Genomic DNA, 16,773 nt, shown 5'->3' with positions numbered 1-16,773 from the left:
AGCCTCCCACTCAGCCGCCTTGGGCACCACCCCCACAGGGAGGGTGGCCTCGTTACTGCTTGGGTGGACATGAGGATCTGTAATCCTTCAGTTCCTGACACTGTTTGGGGGGTAGGGAGCACTACCCCAGGCAGATAAGAAAAGTCCTGGCTCCCATTTAGTCTTCTCTGATGCTACCCAGCTGGAGCTTGGTGAGAGAGGGGGGCCCCTTACATCTGAGTAAAGGTGTGGGCCCCCACTCAGCCTTTGCTGGTGGGGGCGGACCTTTTACTGTAGTGTTTGGCTGGAGCAGGGCAGGGGTTATATAAACATTTTCGGCCCTGCCGGGTTGCCCCTTTCTTCATGTTTTGGCTAGCGAGAGCGGGTTTCCTGGGGACCTTCTGTTGGTTCTCCTTGGCATTTCTGGGTTGTCAGCATGTGTTACCCTCAGATCCTACAGTTCCCATGCCCGTGTGCTGCCTTCTCTTCACTTCATAGTCGTCTCATGTTTGTTTATAAGTAATGTCCAGGATTTTTAGCTCTACTTAGCGGGAGGAATAGAGAGAAGTGTTCTTGTCTTGGTCCAGAATCAGAACCTACCTATGTAATTTTAAATTATCTAGGGACATAAAGCAAATAAAAAGAAAAAGGTGGAATTTATTTTAATAATATCTTATTTAACCCAAATATCCAAAATGTTGTTTCAACATACAGTCCAAATTTTCAAAAAAAAATTTTTTTAAGATTTTTTTTTTATTTTTATTTATTTAATTTTTTTTAAGATTTTTTTTTTTTTTTATTTGACAGAGAGAGACACAGCAAGAGAGGGAACACAAGCAGGGGGAGCGGGAGAGGGAGAAGCAGGCTCCCCGCCGAGCAGGGAGCCCTATGCGGGGCTCGATCCCAGGACCCCGGGATCATGACCTGAACCGAAGGCAGACGCCCAACGACTGAGCCACCCAGGCGCCCCTTTTTCCTAAGATTTTGCAGATCAGTGTATATTTAACCCAATATACCCCAAATACTATTTCAGCATATAATCAGACATCTCAATATGATTAATGAGCCATTTTATATCCTCTTTTTTTTTTTCCATTCTGAGTCTCTGCAGCCTCTGTGTACTTCACATACACAGCGCCTGTCCGTTTGGATTAGTCAGATTGCAGGTGTTGAAGCCCACATGTGGCAGGTGGCCGCCGTGTTCCGCAGTGCAGCTCTAGGTGCAGCATTTGTTACTTTTTTCCTCAGTTGGCACGTGTGCGTGCTCCCACCTCTCCCTCCCCCGGCCCCCCTTCTCTCTCTCTCTCTCACTCTCCCTACCACACACGTACTTACTTCTTGGTTGAACCCTTTGATGAGAAGTTGCTGACAAGTGTGTGCCCTCCAGTCATTGCTTTGCTTATGGTTACAGTTTCTTCTCTCTTTCATAACCAAAGCTGTGCCTTTCTTCCCAGATTCCCCAGTTTAGAGGACCCCAGGCTCTGGGACCAATCCCCACTGCTGTTGGGGTCAGCATAGCTATAGACAAGATATCTGCAGCGATCCTCAACATGGAAGAACCTGTAAGTTCCAGTTTTGCTTTCCAGCTTTCCAGTGGGCTCTGAGTGGTCTTTCATTTTATAGTCCTTTATATGGAGCCCTGGACGTGGCAATAGACCGAGGCTTTGGGGGGTTCATCTTTGCCATGATGGACAAGCCTAGGACTTGGCATCCGTCCTTGCGTCTAAGTCCTTAGCCTCCCTCAGGGGGACCTCAGACAGCTCCTCCGTCTTTGCCTGGCCTCACTCTCCTCGTGTCTGATGCACTCTGTACATGGGAGCTATAGATGTTGGCAGACGCCTATCAGAGCCCCTTGCTCAGAAATCCTGCCGCACTCTAAGAGCTAGAAATGGTTCTTTTTCCTTTTTGTTTCAGACAAGATTAGTTTTCCCAGAGGAAAAGAATATCTTCCTGACGGCTTAGGATAGCTGAAATAATTTTCTAAAAAGACTAATATAAAAGGTTTTTGACTTTTTTTTTTTTTTTAAGATTTTATTTATTTGACACAGAGAGACACAGCAAGAGAGGGAACACAAGCAGGGAGAGTGGGAGAGGGAGAAGCAGGCTTCCCGCGGAGCAGGGAGCCTAATGCGGGGCTTGATCCCAGGACCCTGGGATCATGACCTGAGCCGAAGGCAGACGCCCAACAAATGAGCCACCCAGGCGCCCCTTGACGTTTTTTATTTATTTATTTAGTATATGTCATTGTGAAGCCCAGACTTCTGTTGCTTACAAGATTTTGAGATGCCTGTCTTCACATGCGTGCTGCCTCCCCTCCTACAGGCCCACAGTGTGGCTCCTCTAAATGTAACCACTCTCTTTCTGATCCAGGTTACAATAAGCTCTTGCGACCTCCTGATCGTAAGTGTTGGCCAGATGTCCATGTCCAGGGCCATCAACCTAGCCCAGAAACTCTGGTCCGCGGGAATCACAGCACAAATCATGTATGACTGGTCACAGGTAATGAGACACAAAGTGCCCCTGAGTGGAGTGCATGCATCCCGGCTGCTGTGGCCGATCGTCCTCCCCAGCCTTAGAGTAGGGTTCTCTCAAACTCAACTTCTCTCTCGTTAGAGTCACTTCCGGTGTTAGCTTCTGATTGTTACAGGAACGAAGGACCACAACTCCTTGGTTTAAAACAATACAGGCTGGTTATCTCACATTTCTGGCATTCAGAAGTGTAACACTAGTTCCACTGGGCTCCAGTCAAGGTGTCTGCCAGGGCCCGTTCCTTCAGAAGGCTTGAGGGGGAGAATCCATTCCCCTGCCTTATCCAGCCCTGGGAGGCCTCCAGCATGCCTCCGTTCGTAGTCCCTTCCTCCACCTTCAAACTCAGCAGGGTAGCATTTTCTGTCCTCTCTGACCTCTCTTTCTGTCTCTCCGTCTCTGACCCTCCTGTCTCCTCTCACAAGGATCCTTGTAATTACACTGATGCCACCCAGCTGATCCAGGTCGTCTCCCTGTCTCAAGATCCGTAACTCAGAGTTCCCTTGCCCCTAGAAGCGAACAGACTCCCCCAGGGATGAGGCTGGGCCGTCTTTGCAGGGCCGGGATCCAGGCTCGCACACTTGCCAAAGGCGTTCCGTGTTGAGCTGTGTGGGTGGCTGTCTCTCCTCAGACCCCCCCCAGCAGCCTGCTGTGGGGCTGGAAGTGAGGAAAGGAGCAGCCTTGAACCCGCCTGCCCTTCGGAAAGGGGGGCCGGTAGAGAACGTCTACCTGCCACCAGCAGATCACAGAAGGGCGTATGGTCCAGTTCGCCCGCACTCAGGCGCCCCAGAGCCTGAAGCGACGCCCAGGGAAACAGAACCTCCACCCTCCCTCCCTCCTGCTGCTGTCCGTCTTGGTGTGTGTTAGGAAAACCTCCTCAGTCTGCTGAGCACTGATTTTTAATCATTCGACAGAGCAGCGTCCTCTTCCATTGGTTCCCGTGTTGCATAAATTGTTAGAGGAGTGTTCTTCCAGAAACCGACTTCAGTCCTGCCCCGCGGCAGACCCTGCAGGCGTCCCTGCTCCGCTGCTTGGTGGCTTTAGGCTTCACTTCTGCTTTACGCCGTCCGCCGTTTTTTGTTGCCTTGGCTTTCCTCAAAGGCCTTCTCGTTGTATGTGTGCGTACCGTGTAACTTGGGCACCTTGCACCAAGATTTGAAGCTTTTGAAAACCGTGTCTTACTGTGCCGCGAGCACACGGATTGTCCATGGCCCCTGAGGACAGCGGTGACAGTAAGAAAAGCAAGGTCTTCCCGCTCCTTTGAATTCTTACTCTTCCGGCTTAACACTGATCGCTCCGGGAGTCAGCAGGTTAGCAAGGCCCTTTGACACTACACTTGGACACCGTGTTTTCAGTCTCCCTGAGTCCTTGAGCCGCTCTAGGCGCTCGGTGTTTATCTCACATGCTGTGCTTGTTTCAGTCCCAAGAGGAGCTACAGGAATACTGCCGACATCACGAAATCACCTACGTGGCCCTCGTCTCGGATAAAGGAGGCAGCTACGTCAAGGTACAGAGCCAAGGAAGTCGTGCGCGGTTCACAGTCACATTCCCACTTCCCGCTGTCCCCTGGCCTTGGGTGTGGGTGAAAATCCGTTATTGTATTTGTTGGGCCTGTGTTTGGAGAAAGGCTATAGAGTAAGAGACAGTCTGAATCGGAACCCTTCCCTCCCAGCTTAAAAAATCAAAAATCAGAAATAGTGGCAGTAGGTTTTCCCTAGTTTTCTACCTCTGTTCGCTTTCTTCATCTCAGAAAATAAGAAGAATGACCACACTGATAACCTGCTGGTTGGCATGTCCTGTGGCTGTTTCCTAACCAGTTTTACTGTTACCTTTAACTTAACAAAGTTCAGAAATATACCAACTTCTAACCTTTATTTCTGTTTTTAAGGAAAAAAAAAAATCAACGTATTTCCCCCCTTTTAATGTCTTTGTCAGGTTTTGATATCTGGGTAATGTTGGCCTCATCAATGAGTTGGACAGTGTCCTCTCCTCTTCTGTTTTCTGAAAGATTTTTGTGTACAGGTGGTATTATTTCATCCCTAGATGTTTGGTCAGACTCAGCAGTGAAGCCACAAGGGCCTAGACAGAGAGCCGTTCAGGTCCTCTTTCTGAGTAAGTGAGTCTGAGTAGTTGGTATCTTCCCCAGAATGTTCCCATTTCATCTAAATTTTCAAATATTCTCTTTTATTATCTGTAGGATCAGTAATGATAATCCCCTCTTTCATGCCTGCTAATTAGTAATTTATGTCTCCCATCCTTCCCCTTTTTTTACTTCACCAGGCTGGCTAGAGGTTTATCAATTTCATTTGTCTTTTCAGAAAACCAGCTTTTGATGTCATTGATTTTTCTCTTATTTTTTTGTTCATTTGTTTTTTATTTTACTGATTTCCATTCTATTCTTCTTCATTCTGCTAATTGTGGATTTAGTTTATTCCTTTTCTAGTTTCTTCAGGTGGAACTTTAGGTTAGGGGTAGATAAACTACAGCCCGTAGGCCAAATCTGGCACACAGCCTATTTTTGTATGGCCTGTGAACTACAAATCTTTTTTACATTCTCCGTTTAAAAAAAAAACAAGGATGTGACAGTATGTGGCCCGCAAAGCCTAAAATACTTACCTGAGCCTTTACAGGGGGGAAAAAAAAGTTGGCACCTGGCATGGATCAATAAGTTTAGACTTGACTTATCTAAGTATAAGCATTTAATGATGTAATGCTTTCATTTTCATTTAGTTCAAAATACTTTCTAGTTTCTTTGATGATTTCTTTGATCCACAGGTTATTTAGAAGTGTGTGGCTTAACTTCCAAATATTCAGGTATTTTCCAACTATCTTTCTTTCATGATTTCTTTCCTTTTTTTAAAATTTTTATTTTTTTATTTAAGATTTTATTTTTTTATTTTTCGACACAGAGAGAGACAGCGAGAAAGGGAACACAGGCAGGGGGAGTGGGAGAAGCAGGCTTCCCGCCGAGCAGGGAGCCCAATGTGGGACTCGATCCCAGGACCCTGGGATCATGACCTGAGCTGAAGGCAGATGCTTAACGACTGAGCCACCCAGGCGCCCTAAAATTTTTATTTTTTTATTTAAATTCAATTAACGGGTGCCTGGGTGGCTCAGTCAGTTAAGCACCTGCCTTCGGCTCAGGTCATGATCCGAGGGTCCTGGGATCGAGCCCCACGTCGGGCTCTCTCTGCTCAGTGGGAAGCCTGCTTCTCCCTCTCCCACTCTCTCTCTCTGTCAAAATAAATAAAATATTTAAAAAAAAAATAAATTCAATTAACATATATTGTATTAAAGTTTCAGAGGTAGAGAGGTCAGTGATTCGTCTTACATAATACCCAGCGCTCATTATGTCATCTTTAAAGATTTCTAATGATTTAATTCCCTTGTGATCAAAGAACATACTCTGTATGATTTCAGTCCTTTTAATTTTACTGAGCCACGTTTTAAAGTAAAAAATAATTGTCTGTTAACTATGAATGTTTCATGTGCACTTGAGAAGAATGTGTATTCTGCCTTATTAGGAGGAGTTGTTTGATAAACATCAGTTAGGTCAAATTAGATGATGGTGTTGCCGAAGTCTTCTGTATCGTTACTAATCATTTTGTCTACTTGCTCAATCAGTTACTGAGAGAGGAGTGTCAAAATCTCCAGCTATCATTGTAGATTTATCTATTTCTCCTTTTAGTTCTATCAGTTTTGTTTTGTGCATTTTGAAGCTCTGTTATTTGCTGAATACACATTTAGAATTTTCTATCTGATGAATTGACCTCTTTATCATTATGAAATGTTCTTCTTTATCCCTGATAATATTTCTTGTTCTGAGGTCTTTCGATTAGTGTTTGCATGGCATGTCTGTTTCCATCCCATCTGTGTCTTGAAAGTGGGTTTCTTAGAGACACTCAGTTGAGTTTTGCTTTTTTGATCTACTCTGACAATCCCCGTCTTTTAATGGGAATGGTTAGACCATTTATATGTAATGCAGTTATTGAAATGGTTGGGTTTAAATCTACCATTTTACTATTTGTTTTCTAATTATTCCATCTGTTCTTTTTTCCATTTTTTTCTTTTCATACCTTCTTTTTTTAGATCTCTCCTACTGGTTTGCTAACCATTACTCCTGTTTTTGGTGACTTCTTAAGGTTTACAGTGTACATCTTTAACTTATACATTCTACCTTCAAAAAATATTATATGCCTTTCACATACAGTGTAAGAACCTTAAAACAGAATACTTCCATTTCCCTTCTCTATTTCTTTGTGCTATTGTTGCCAAGTATTTTTTCTTACATATGTTATAAACTCCACAATACATTGTTTTTATTTTGGCTTTAAAGATTTTATTTATTTATTTGACAGAGACACAGTGAGAGAGGGAACACAAGCAGGGGGAGCAGCAGAGGGAGAGGGAGAAGCAGGTTCCCCGCTGAGCAGGGAGCCCGATGCAGGGCTCGATCCCAGCACCCTGGGATCATGACCTGAGCCGAAGGCAGACGCTTAACAACTGAGCCACCCAGACGCCCCTTATTTTGGCTTTAGTTATTTTTTAAAGAGGTTTTTAAAATAAGGGGGGGAAATGTCCTTTATATTTACCCACATATTTACCATCTCTGGAACTGTTTACTACTATGTTGAGGCAGACATCATTCTGACTTCATTTTCCTTCTGCCTGAAGAATTTCCTTTATTTCTGGCCTGTGCAGGTCTGTTGGTCGTGAATTTTCTCAGTTGTTATTGGTCTGAGAAAGTCTTCATTTTACCTTCATTTTTTTTCTTTTAAGATTTATTTATTTTAGGGACACCTGGGTGGCTCAGTTGGCTAAGCGCCTGCCTTTGGCTCAGGTCATGATCCCGGGGTCTTGGGATCGAGTCCCGGCATAGGGCTCCTTGCTCAGCAGGGAGCCCGCTTCTCCCTCTGCCTGCCATTCCCCTGCTTGTGTTCTCTCTCTCTTTCTCTCTGACAAATAAATAAAATCTCAAAAAAAAAAAAAAAAGATTTATTTATTTTACAGAGAGAGCAAGCAGGAGGAGGGACAGAGGGAGAGGGAGAGAATTTCAAGCAGACTTCCTGCTGAGCGTGGAGCCCGACACAGGGCTCAATCTCCAACCCTGAGATCATGACCTGAGCCAAAACCAAGAGTCTGATGCCCAACCGACCCCTTCACCTTCATTTTTGAAAGATATTTTTGCTAGATATAAAATTCAAGATTGACTTTTTTTTTTTTTTTTTTGCATTTTAAAGATGTGTTTTATTGTCTTCTGACATGATGGTAGTTTCTATTAAAAGTCTGCTTTGATTCTCTATGTATGCTCTTTATTTTCTGACAGCTTCTAAGATTTTCTTCTGTCACTGATTTTCTGCAATTTGAATATGATATATCTCAGTGTGGTATTCTCTATATTCTAATACTTGGTATTCATAGCTAGGACTTTTTTGAACTGTAGATTTATGGTTTTCATAAAATACAGAAAATCTTCAGGGGCACCTGCATGGCTCAGTCGGTTAAACCTCTGCCTTTGGCTTGGGTCATGATCCCAGGGTCCCAGGATTGGGCCCTCAGTTGGGCTCCCTGCTTAGCTGGGGGTCTGCTTCTCCCTTTGGCTCTGATCCTGCCCCCACTAGTGCATGTGTTCTCTCTCTCTCTCTCTAATAAATAAACCTTTTAAAAAAAATTTTAGAGGGTGCCTGGGTGGCTCAGTCGGTTAAGTGTCTGCCTTCGGCTCAGGTCATAATCCTGGGGTCCTAGGATCGAGCCCCATGTCGGGCTCCCTGCTCTGCAGAGAGCCTGCTTCTCTCTTTCCCTCTGCTTGTTGCTCTGCCTACTTGTGCCCTCTGTCAAATAAATAAATAAAATTTTTTAAAAAATTTAGAAAAATTTCAGACATTATTTCTTCAAATATTTTTCTGTCCCTTCTCCCCCCCAAAGATTTTATTTATTTATTTGACAGAGAGAGACACACAGCAAGAGAGGGAACACAAGCCGGGGGGAGAGGGAGGAGCAGGCTTCCTGCCGAGGAGGGAGCCCGATGCAGGGCTTGATCCCAGGACCCTAGGATCACAACCTCAGCCGAAGGCAGATGCTTAATGACTGAGCCACCCAGGCGCCCCCCCCCCCTTTTCTCTTTTCCTTGTAGGACTCTGATTACAGTATATTAATCATTTGATATTGACACACAGCTCATTAAGACTCTGTTTTTGTTTTGTTTTTTCCCTTTCTCTTTGCTTTATTTGGGACCATTCACTGATCTTTTTTGCAATATCTCATCTGCTGTTAATCCCTTTGCATTTCTTATGTATTTTTTCATCTGTATATTTGTATCTTTATATATCTTCCATTTCTCTCTTAGAGTTTTTGTTTCCTTTACATTTTTTATAAGATTTAAAATAGTCATTTTAGGGGCACCTGGCTGGCTCAGTCAGTAGAGCATGTGACTCTTGATCTCAGGGTTGTGAGCGTAAGCCCCGCATTGGGTGTAGAGATAACTTAAAAATAAAATCTTAAAAAAAAAATAGTCGTTTTAAGGTACTTGCCTACTAATTCCATCATTTTTGACACTTCTGAATCTGTCATTTCTTCTGGTTATAAGTCATATTTTCCTACCACTTTGCGTGCCAGTAGTTTTTTTGTTTTTTAAGATTTTATTTATTTATTTGACAGAGAATAAGCAGGAGCTGCAGGCAGAGGCAGAGGGAGAGGGAGAAGCAGACTCTCCACTGAACAGGGAGGCCAGTGTGGGCTCGATCCCAGGACCCTGGGACCATGACCTAAGCCGAAGGCAGACGTTTGACTGACTGAGCCACCCAGGCCCTCCTGCCAGTAACTTTTGATTGGTTGTTGGACATTATGAATTTTACATTTCTGGGTGCTAGGTTTTATGTCCCTATAAATACTGTTGGGCTTTGTTCTGGGGTGTAGTTAAAATTCTTGAATTGCTTGATCTTTTTCCAGGCTTCATTTTATGCGTTGTTAGGGCAGATCCAGGGCAGCCGTTAGTCTAGGCCTGAGTTGGCTCCATTACTAGTAAGGAATACCCTTAGGAGGATTCTGCCTGCTGCCCTGTGTATTCTGAGGTCTTTCTACCCTGGTAAGAATAAGAACTATTTCCAGCCCCTGTGAATTCCAGAAATTATGACGCCTATTCATTTCTGGCGGTTGTTTCCCCAGCCTGGGCAGTTTTCTTTCCTTAAAGCACAGATCAGTTCTCTGGCAAGAATTGAGGGGACTTCTCCACAGAGTTTCAGAAATTGATCTGAGTGTGGAGCACTCTACTCTTCAGTCCTCTGCCTCATAGCCTCTAGCCATCTGGGTCTACCTAAACTGTCTCCCCACCTTGGCAAGACTCCCGGTCTCTGTTTGGGTTTCGCGTTCCTGTGCTGCAATCTGCAGGCTCCCTCAGCACAGTAAACGGGCACTGGTAGGGCACTTTGTTTCCCTTCTCTTGGAAAATAGTTCTCCACTGCTTGTTGTCTAAGGTCTGAGAAACCATTGTCCTATGTGTTTTCTTTGACTTTGTAATTGTTTAAGGCAGGAAGGCACTTCTTGTAGTAGTTTATCCTTTATGGGAAGATTTGGAAGTCCCCACTACTCGTCTGCTTATTAGTCACAAAATCCTAAGTGACCCTAAGAACTACTGATCAGGCCTCTTCCAGAGCAGTGACTGCATCAAGCTTCTGCTGGGTAATCTGAGCCATAACACACTGCTAAAATGATTAACAAATTTTAAAAACTTGAATCAGTTTCCTTCCCAAAATTTACACTCCGTGGTCTTAGTTCTGCCTAACAAGTCTAATTTTTTCCCCCTCTCAGCTACCTTCAAATAAATTGTAGGAGACGACTGCCATGTCACTCTGTCCTCTTTTCTGGTTTAAACATTCTGGTTACTTAAGCCATTCCTCATAACATGATTTCCCAAATCCTTGACCCTCCTAGTTAACCTCCTCTAGACATGCCTTGTCAATGTCTGTCTTTAAATGTGATACTAGAATTCTGCAGAGCACTCTAGGCATATTCTAACTAAATGAGAATGGTCTCTGACCTCCCTCATTCCAGATACCCTATTTCTCCCCAGAAAGTTTACTAGTGAACTCTTAGCAATCTTGTGGCTCTTTGGCTTGTACTGAACTTAGCAACTAAAACCCATTGGCCTTTTCACAGTTATCACCATGTCTGGCTGGCCACCTACAATGAGGGCTTTCATTACAGGACTTCATATTAATCTCCATTAAATGTGATCTTGTTCATTCTAGCACATTGTTCCAGCCTATCTATGTTTTGAATCTTGCATCATCTCCGTATTTGAAGGGCAAGACATCACTTCATTCATCCAGTCAGCAAATGCATTTTAAGTGTTCACAGTGTGGGAGGGATGGAATTTAAGATCCCAAAGGATATAGGGACATTGACGCGTCAGGCCCTGCTGTCAAGGATCCCATAATCTGGTAGGGAACATAACACAATCATGCATGATTATGAGCTAGAAAGTGCTAAATGCCATGAGAGTCCTACAGTGCAAGTTCTCTGAGGGTTCATCAGCCTGGGAGATTACCTCAGCGGTAGCAGGGAAATCTTCAGGGTAGAGGTAGATTTATGGGGGACCCTCATGGATGGGCAGGATAGAGATGTGTGCTGAAAGGGACTTTTAAGCAGAAGGAATGGCAAAGATAATGGTAATTCTTTGAATAGCCTATTCCAAAGAGGGAGGCCAGCAGAGAACTATTCTGGTATTACCCAGAATAAGTCTACTTTGGGTGAAGCAGAAGGATACTTCAGCAGGAGAGAATGGTTTTAACCAGATCATGGAGAGCAAAATGCGAACCAGGGAATTTGGACTTTATGTAGCAGCGAGTGGGGAGCCAGCATGTTTTGGACAGACGGGGACATCAGAGTGGTATGTGAGAAAAATTCATCTGCAGGGGTGTGTAGCATGGAACGGAGTGAGTGGAAAATGGCAGTGGGAAGAATATAAGGCTGTTTGAAGCCAAGGTTGGGTGCTGGCCATGGAGTGAAGATGAGAGAGGAGGTACCATAGAAGTGGATGACAGGACTTGAGTTTGGAACGGAGAGGGGAGTGCTGTGGAAAATGGTGACTGACCATCGGGATGTTTAAGGGGAAGAATATGTGGAAGAATCAAATGAAATAGGAGCTGGTTAGTCTTGGCTTTTTTTAAATCCTATCATCAATGATAAGCTTTTCTAGTCTATACCAGGGTTTCTTAACCGCCACAGTGACATTTGGGGCCAGATAATTGTAGGGGCTGCTGTCCTGGGCCCTACAGGAAGTTGAACAGCACCCCAGGCCTCTACCCACGAGATGCTGGTAGCACCCCCTGTAGCTGTCACAGCCAGAAAGTTCTCCAAACATTGCCAAATGTCCTGTGATAAGCAAAATCGCCCCTGGTGAGAACCACCAACCTCAACTGTTGACTTAGTTTTGTACTCTGATTCAGCCTTTTGGCTTCAGAAACTGATTCTGTTTCATTCTTTTTAAGGTTAAGTCTTTTGAGAAGGAAAGGCAAACAGAGAAACATGTGCAGGAGTCTGATCTTATAGACCACGTTTTGCAGAAACTCAGAACTAAAGTCAGTGATGAAAGGACTATCAGGTAACAAAAGCCCAGAAAACCAGCTGTGAATACCTGTAGAACTTCTGTACCTTTAAAAATCAATTTGATCCTTTTGGGAAATACAGATACATCACGATAACTTTTAATGGATCATTCTGTTGCTTCCGAATAGCTCAGCAGTTTAAGTATGTGACCCCCCTATATAAGACAATCATAGTTTCAGGGTTTGTTTTTCATAACATGTCAGAGAATATTTTATCAGTTTGAAAGGCCCAAGGAGCCAAAATTAGGTCTGTTAATTAGTAAATTTTGGTAGTGTTTGTCAAAGTAATTGAAAGATTAATATATTCTGGGAAAAGATGTCATATATTCATGATGGAAATGTAGATTGTTTCAACTCTCTGGACAGGAATTTAAGAAAGTTAAAATTGCCTTAAAACTAAAAATTAAAAAGAAATACCCAGTAATTCTACTTTCAGGAATTTATAGTAAAAATTATTCCATGGGGGTATGTACAAAGATGTCTAGCAAGGCATTGTTTGTAACAGTTTCAATCTTTTTGGTCTGAGAACCACTTTATACCCTTAAAAATTATTTGAGAGCACCAAAGAGCTTTGTTTTTGTGGGTTATATCTACAATAATTTGTTAGAAATTAAAACACATTTTAAAAATATTTATTTTAAAATAATAAACCCGAGGCACCTGGGTGGCTCAGTCAGTTAGGTATCAGCTTTCACTTCCAGTTATGATCTCATGGTCCTGGGATCCAGCCCAGGCTCCCTGCTCAGCAGGGAGTCTGCTTCGCCCTCTCCCTCTTTCCTTCCCCCTCTTCCCCCCATGCTCTCTCTCACACAAATTAAAATTCTTTAAAAAAATAAAACAATAAACCCATTTTCCAAAACAAATTTTGGAAGAGTGACAATTTGACATTTTACAGATAATGCATTGTTTTACATTTTTGTAATCTCTTTAACATGTTAATAGAAAAAACTAGATTGTCACTATCTGCGTCTGTATTCAATCTGTTGTGCTATCACCCATCATACAGTCTCTGGAAAATTCCATGACACATTTGTGAAAGGATGACCCAAAAAAGGTAGAGGTTTAGAAGAGGTTTTTTTTATCTGTAAAAAAGGTAAATAACATTTTATATTATGGTGAAAACTTTTCTGACCTTGCAGACCTGTGCAAGGATCTCAGAAACTTCCAGAGGTCCCTGGACCACACTTGGAGAATCTCACAATATCACAACATTGATTGGTAGAAGATTGTTTGGATTATAGTCAATACAATGAAATGGTGTGTAGCCTTTAAAAATGATGATTCTAGGGACGCCTGGCTGGCTTTCTCACTAGAGCATGTGACTCTTGATCTCAGGGTCATGAGTTCGAGGGCCACATTGGGCGCAGGGTTTACTTAAAAAAAAATTTTTAAGGGGCATCTGGGTGGCTTAATCGTTAAGTGTCTGCCTTCAGCTCGGTTATGATCTCAGGGTCCTGGGATCGAGCCCCGCATCAGGCTCCCTGCTCCGCGGGAAGCCTGCTTCTCCCTCTCCCACTCCCCCTGCTTGTGTTCCCTCTCTCGCTGTGTCCCTCTCTGCCAAATAAATAAATAAAATCTTAAAATTTTTTTTTAAAAAAAACGATGATTCTAGTAAAGCTGAATTTATTGACCTGGAAATCTGTCCACAAAGAGATATATAATCCTGTTTTTTAAAACCAAAATATATAGCCCGTACATTGTCTGGAATGATATATCCGATTTTCTTTTTAAGATTTTCTTTATTTGAGAGAGAGCATGGGAGGAAGAATGAGAGGGAGAAGCAGGTTCCCCACTGAGCAGAGAGCTTGATGCTGGACTAGATTCCAGGACCCTGGGGATCATGACCTGAGCTGAAGGCAGACATTTAACCAACTGATCCATCCAGGTGCCCCCCCAGTTTTTAATTCTAGTTATTTCTGGTTAGTGGGATTATAAGGGATCTTAATTTTCTTTAAATTTCTATAATTTTCTATAAATGTGTAACTTTATATATATATATATATATATATATATATATATATATATATACACACTTATAACCAAAAATACTTTTTTTTTTCTCTCTTTTTTGCTTGTATCAGTGATTCTCAGGGGACATTTGGCACTGTTGGCAGATATTTTAGGCTGTTAGAACTGGTGGTGCTACTAATCATCCTACCATGCGGATGACTAACTGCCCCCCCCCACCCCCGTACCCTCATCCAAGAATTATCTGGCCCAAAATGTCAATAGTGCCAACATGAAAAACCATGGCTTATATCAAACAAACATTCTTACTTTCTTCTCCCTCCCTCACCCCGGCTCCCTCCCACCTGCACCTAGCTTGAATAAATTCACCATCACACTTCTTCTGAGGAAATAGAATGTTCTAGAAGTACCAGGTATTAGGATTACTGATCCCCAAAAAAAGGCAGAGGTGTAGAAGAGCAAACATAAAATGAGCTGAATATTTTAAGACACATAAAAGGCCCAGATGGGATTCAGTTTTAGCAGGGAAAAGTTTAATATCTTTCCTCCATGTGCATGATTACTTCCCTGTTTTCCCAAGATAAAGTGCTCTTGTGTCTCTCAAAGGCTGTAAACTAATTCAATCTTTAAAGAATATCCATTCACAGCTTTTGAAAGAATCTCCTTATTTACTAAATGTTCTCCTGCAGGTGATCACCAAGGTTGCTGCCACTTTTAAAAAAGGTGGGGCATGCCCTCCCTAATGTTTCCTTGTATTGTGAAGGGAGCGGAAAGAACACCCATTATAGTTCATTGAAATTAGCTTCTTATGTTGAGCCAGGGTTTCAGACACAGCTGAATAAATCAAAATGTTATCTTTAGGCATTTGTTAATTTGAAATGATATCCTTTATAATTTTTACTTGCTCTTGACCAAAAGCATAATTAAGTTCAATTTTTTTCTTCCACTAATAACCAATATTTAATTTTTACATTTAAGAGGAAAAAATGGCTCACTTTAAAGTATCTTTGTTGTGTTGTGCTATTGACTGTTTTCTAATTGTTTTTGTTTGCTTTTTTTTAGAGAAGCTTCTGATAATCTTGCAGTGCAAAATCTGAAGGGCTCCTTTTCTAATGCTTCAGGTATTGACTAATTAGAATCTAAACATCATAATGCTGTGTGTGTGCGCACTGCTATAAACATGCTGTGGCTGACTCCTTGTTGCATCGGAAATGTTTTTGTTTTTTTTTTTTTTAAAGATTTTATTTATTTATTTGAGAGAGAGAGAGCATGAGAGGGGAGAGGGTCAGAGGGAGAAGCAGACCCCCCGCTGAGCAGGGAGCCCGATGCGGGACTCGATCCAGGGACTCCAGGATCATGACCTGAGCTGAAGGCAGTCGCTTAACCAACTGAGCCACCCAGGCGCCCCGGAAATGTATTTTTAAAGTAACATATTCAATTAATTTTACCAAATGGAATTTATGCTTTGAAACTCACATCCTAGAAAATGACTAGGAGTTCGGTGGTTCCTCTAATCATAATACAGCTCTGTCTTCCTGTCTTATTTTCACAACTGGTTTAATCTTCCTTTGACTCAGTTTACTGTATAGATTAAATGTGGTTAATTTTCCTGGGAATTTTCCCCACACAGAAGGTTGAAGAATAATATATTGAAATAACCTTGAGGGGCCCCCGGGTGACTCAGTTGGTTAAGCAACTGCCTTCGGCTCAGGTCACGATCCTGGAGTCCCAGGATTGAGTCCTGCATCAGGCTTCCTGCTCAGCAGGGAGCCTGCTTCTCCCTCTGACCCTCCCCCATCTCATGCTCTCTCTCTCAAATAAATAAAATCTTAAAATAAATAAATAAATAAATAACCTTGAGAAAGACCATGTATACGTTTTATATTTCATGAAAGCCAAGAGGGAACGGTGGTGACAGTTAGGTCTTTAGTTTCATCACATCTGCCAACCTTACTGAAAAAGAAATGTCCCAATTACGTCCACAAGACGACGTATTTGGCTTTTAACAGAACTGGGTCTTTTTGGTTTGTTAGCGTTGACTTTCTGCCACTGTCAGATTTCAAATACTTTGAGGAATTTAAAGTATTGGAGTTTGAGAAATAGTAAGTTTGATTTTTTTTCCCTTAGGTTCATGAGGTTTTGGTGATTCATATAGCCTCCCTATGCTTTTGTCACCTTCCACCCCCACTTCCACCTGAGAGAAGGCTGGGAGTCGACAGAAGCACTAAAACTGCTGGGTGTTAGGGTTCTGGGTTCCTCAAGGTCAAGTGCAGCTAGTTGCAGAGATGGAAAACAAAGCCCAGACAGAATCTAGCCCATAGAATCACACCAGAGTGGATTCTACATCTCTGCCGTCTCTGTGGTCCCAAGACCATAAATTCTTCAACTCTCTGTTTCAGGTTTGTTTGAAATCCACGGAGCAGCAGTTGTTCCCATTGTGAGTGTGATAGCCCCAGAGAAGCTGTCAGCCAACACTAGGCGGCGGTATGAAACTCAGGTACACACACTTTCCTCAGCTTTCTAATGTCAAGCTACAAAGGAGGAAGAAAACAGGAAAGAAGATAAGAAATGGTTTCCTGGAAAGAGTTTTCTTCCCACTTCCTTAACTTGGTGGCTTCTGAAAATTTAAGCATCTCTCTGGTGTTAGGATTCTGTCCCATTTGTCCTCTAAAGAGGCGTCCGTGTACATTATGGG

At 42.7% G+C, this 16,773-nt stretch overlaps 1 protein-coding gene across 12 annotated transcripts in view; it reads left to right on the top strand.

Annotated features, from left to right (window-relative positions):
- Positions 1-16,773, top strand: part of EIF2AK4 (eukaryotic translation initiation factor 2 alpha kinase 4) — a 109,015-nt gene that overhangs the window by 86,815 nt on the left and 5,427 nt on the right. For 6 of the 12 annotated variants that reach the window (XM_045900373.3, XM_064570690.1, XM_045900372.3 and 3 more), the window contains 6 exons: positions 1,434-1,541; positions 2,350-2,478; positions 3,926-4,012; positions 11,994-12,106; positions 15,141-15,199; positions 16,478-16,575. In XM_045900373.3, the coding sequence (XP_045756329.1) occupies positions 1,434-1,541; positions 2,350-2,478; positions 3,926-4,012; positions 11,994-12,106; positions 15,141-15,199; positions 16,478-16,575 (594 nt within the window). Of the gene's footprint in view, positions 1-786; positions 1,200-1,433; positions 1,542-2,349; positions 2,479-3,925; positions 4,013-11,993; positions 12,107-15,140; positions 15,200-16,477; positions 16,576-16,773 lie in introns of those variants that run through there. The other 6 variants (XR_010405058.1, XM_064570692.1, XM_045900374.3 and 3 more) reach the window with 6 other exon arrangements.

The sequence above is a fragment of the Mirounga angustirostris genome, unplaced genomic scaffold (assembly GCF_029215605.1).
Source record: "Mirounga angustirostris isolate CCGP_5_RB_7025 unplaced genomic scaffold, mMirAng1.0.hap1 SCAF_9, whole genome shotgun sequence".
Classification (NCBI taxonomy): Eukaryota; Metazoa; Chordata; class Mammalia; order Carnivora; family Phocidae; genus Mirounga; species Mirounga angustirostris.
This window is presented reverse-complemented; position numbering and strand designations above follow the sequence as displayed.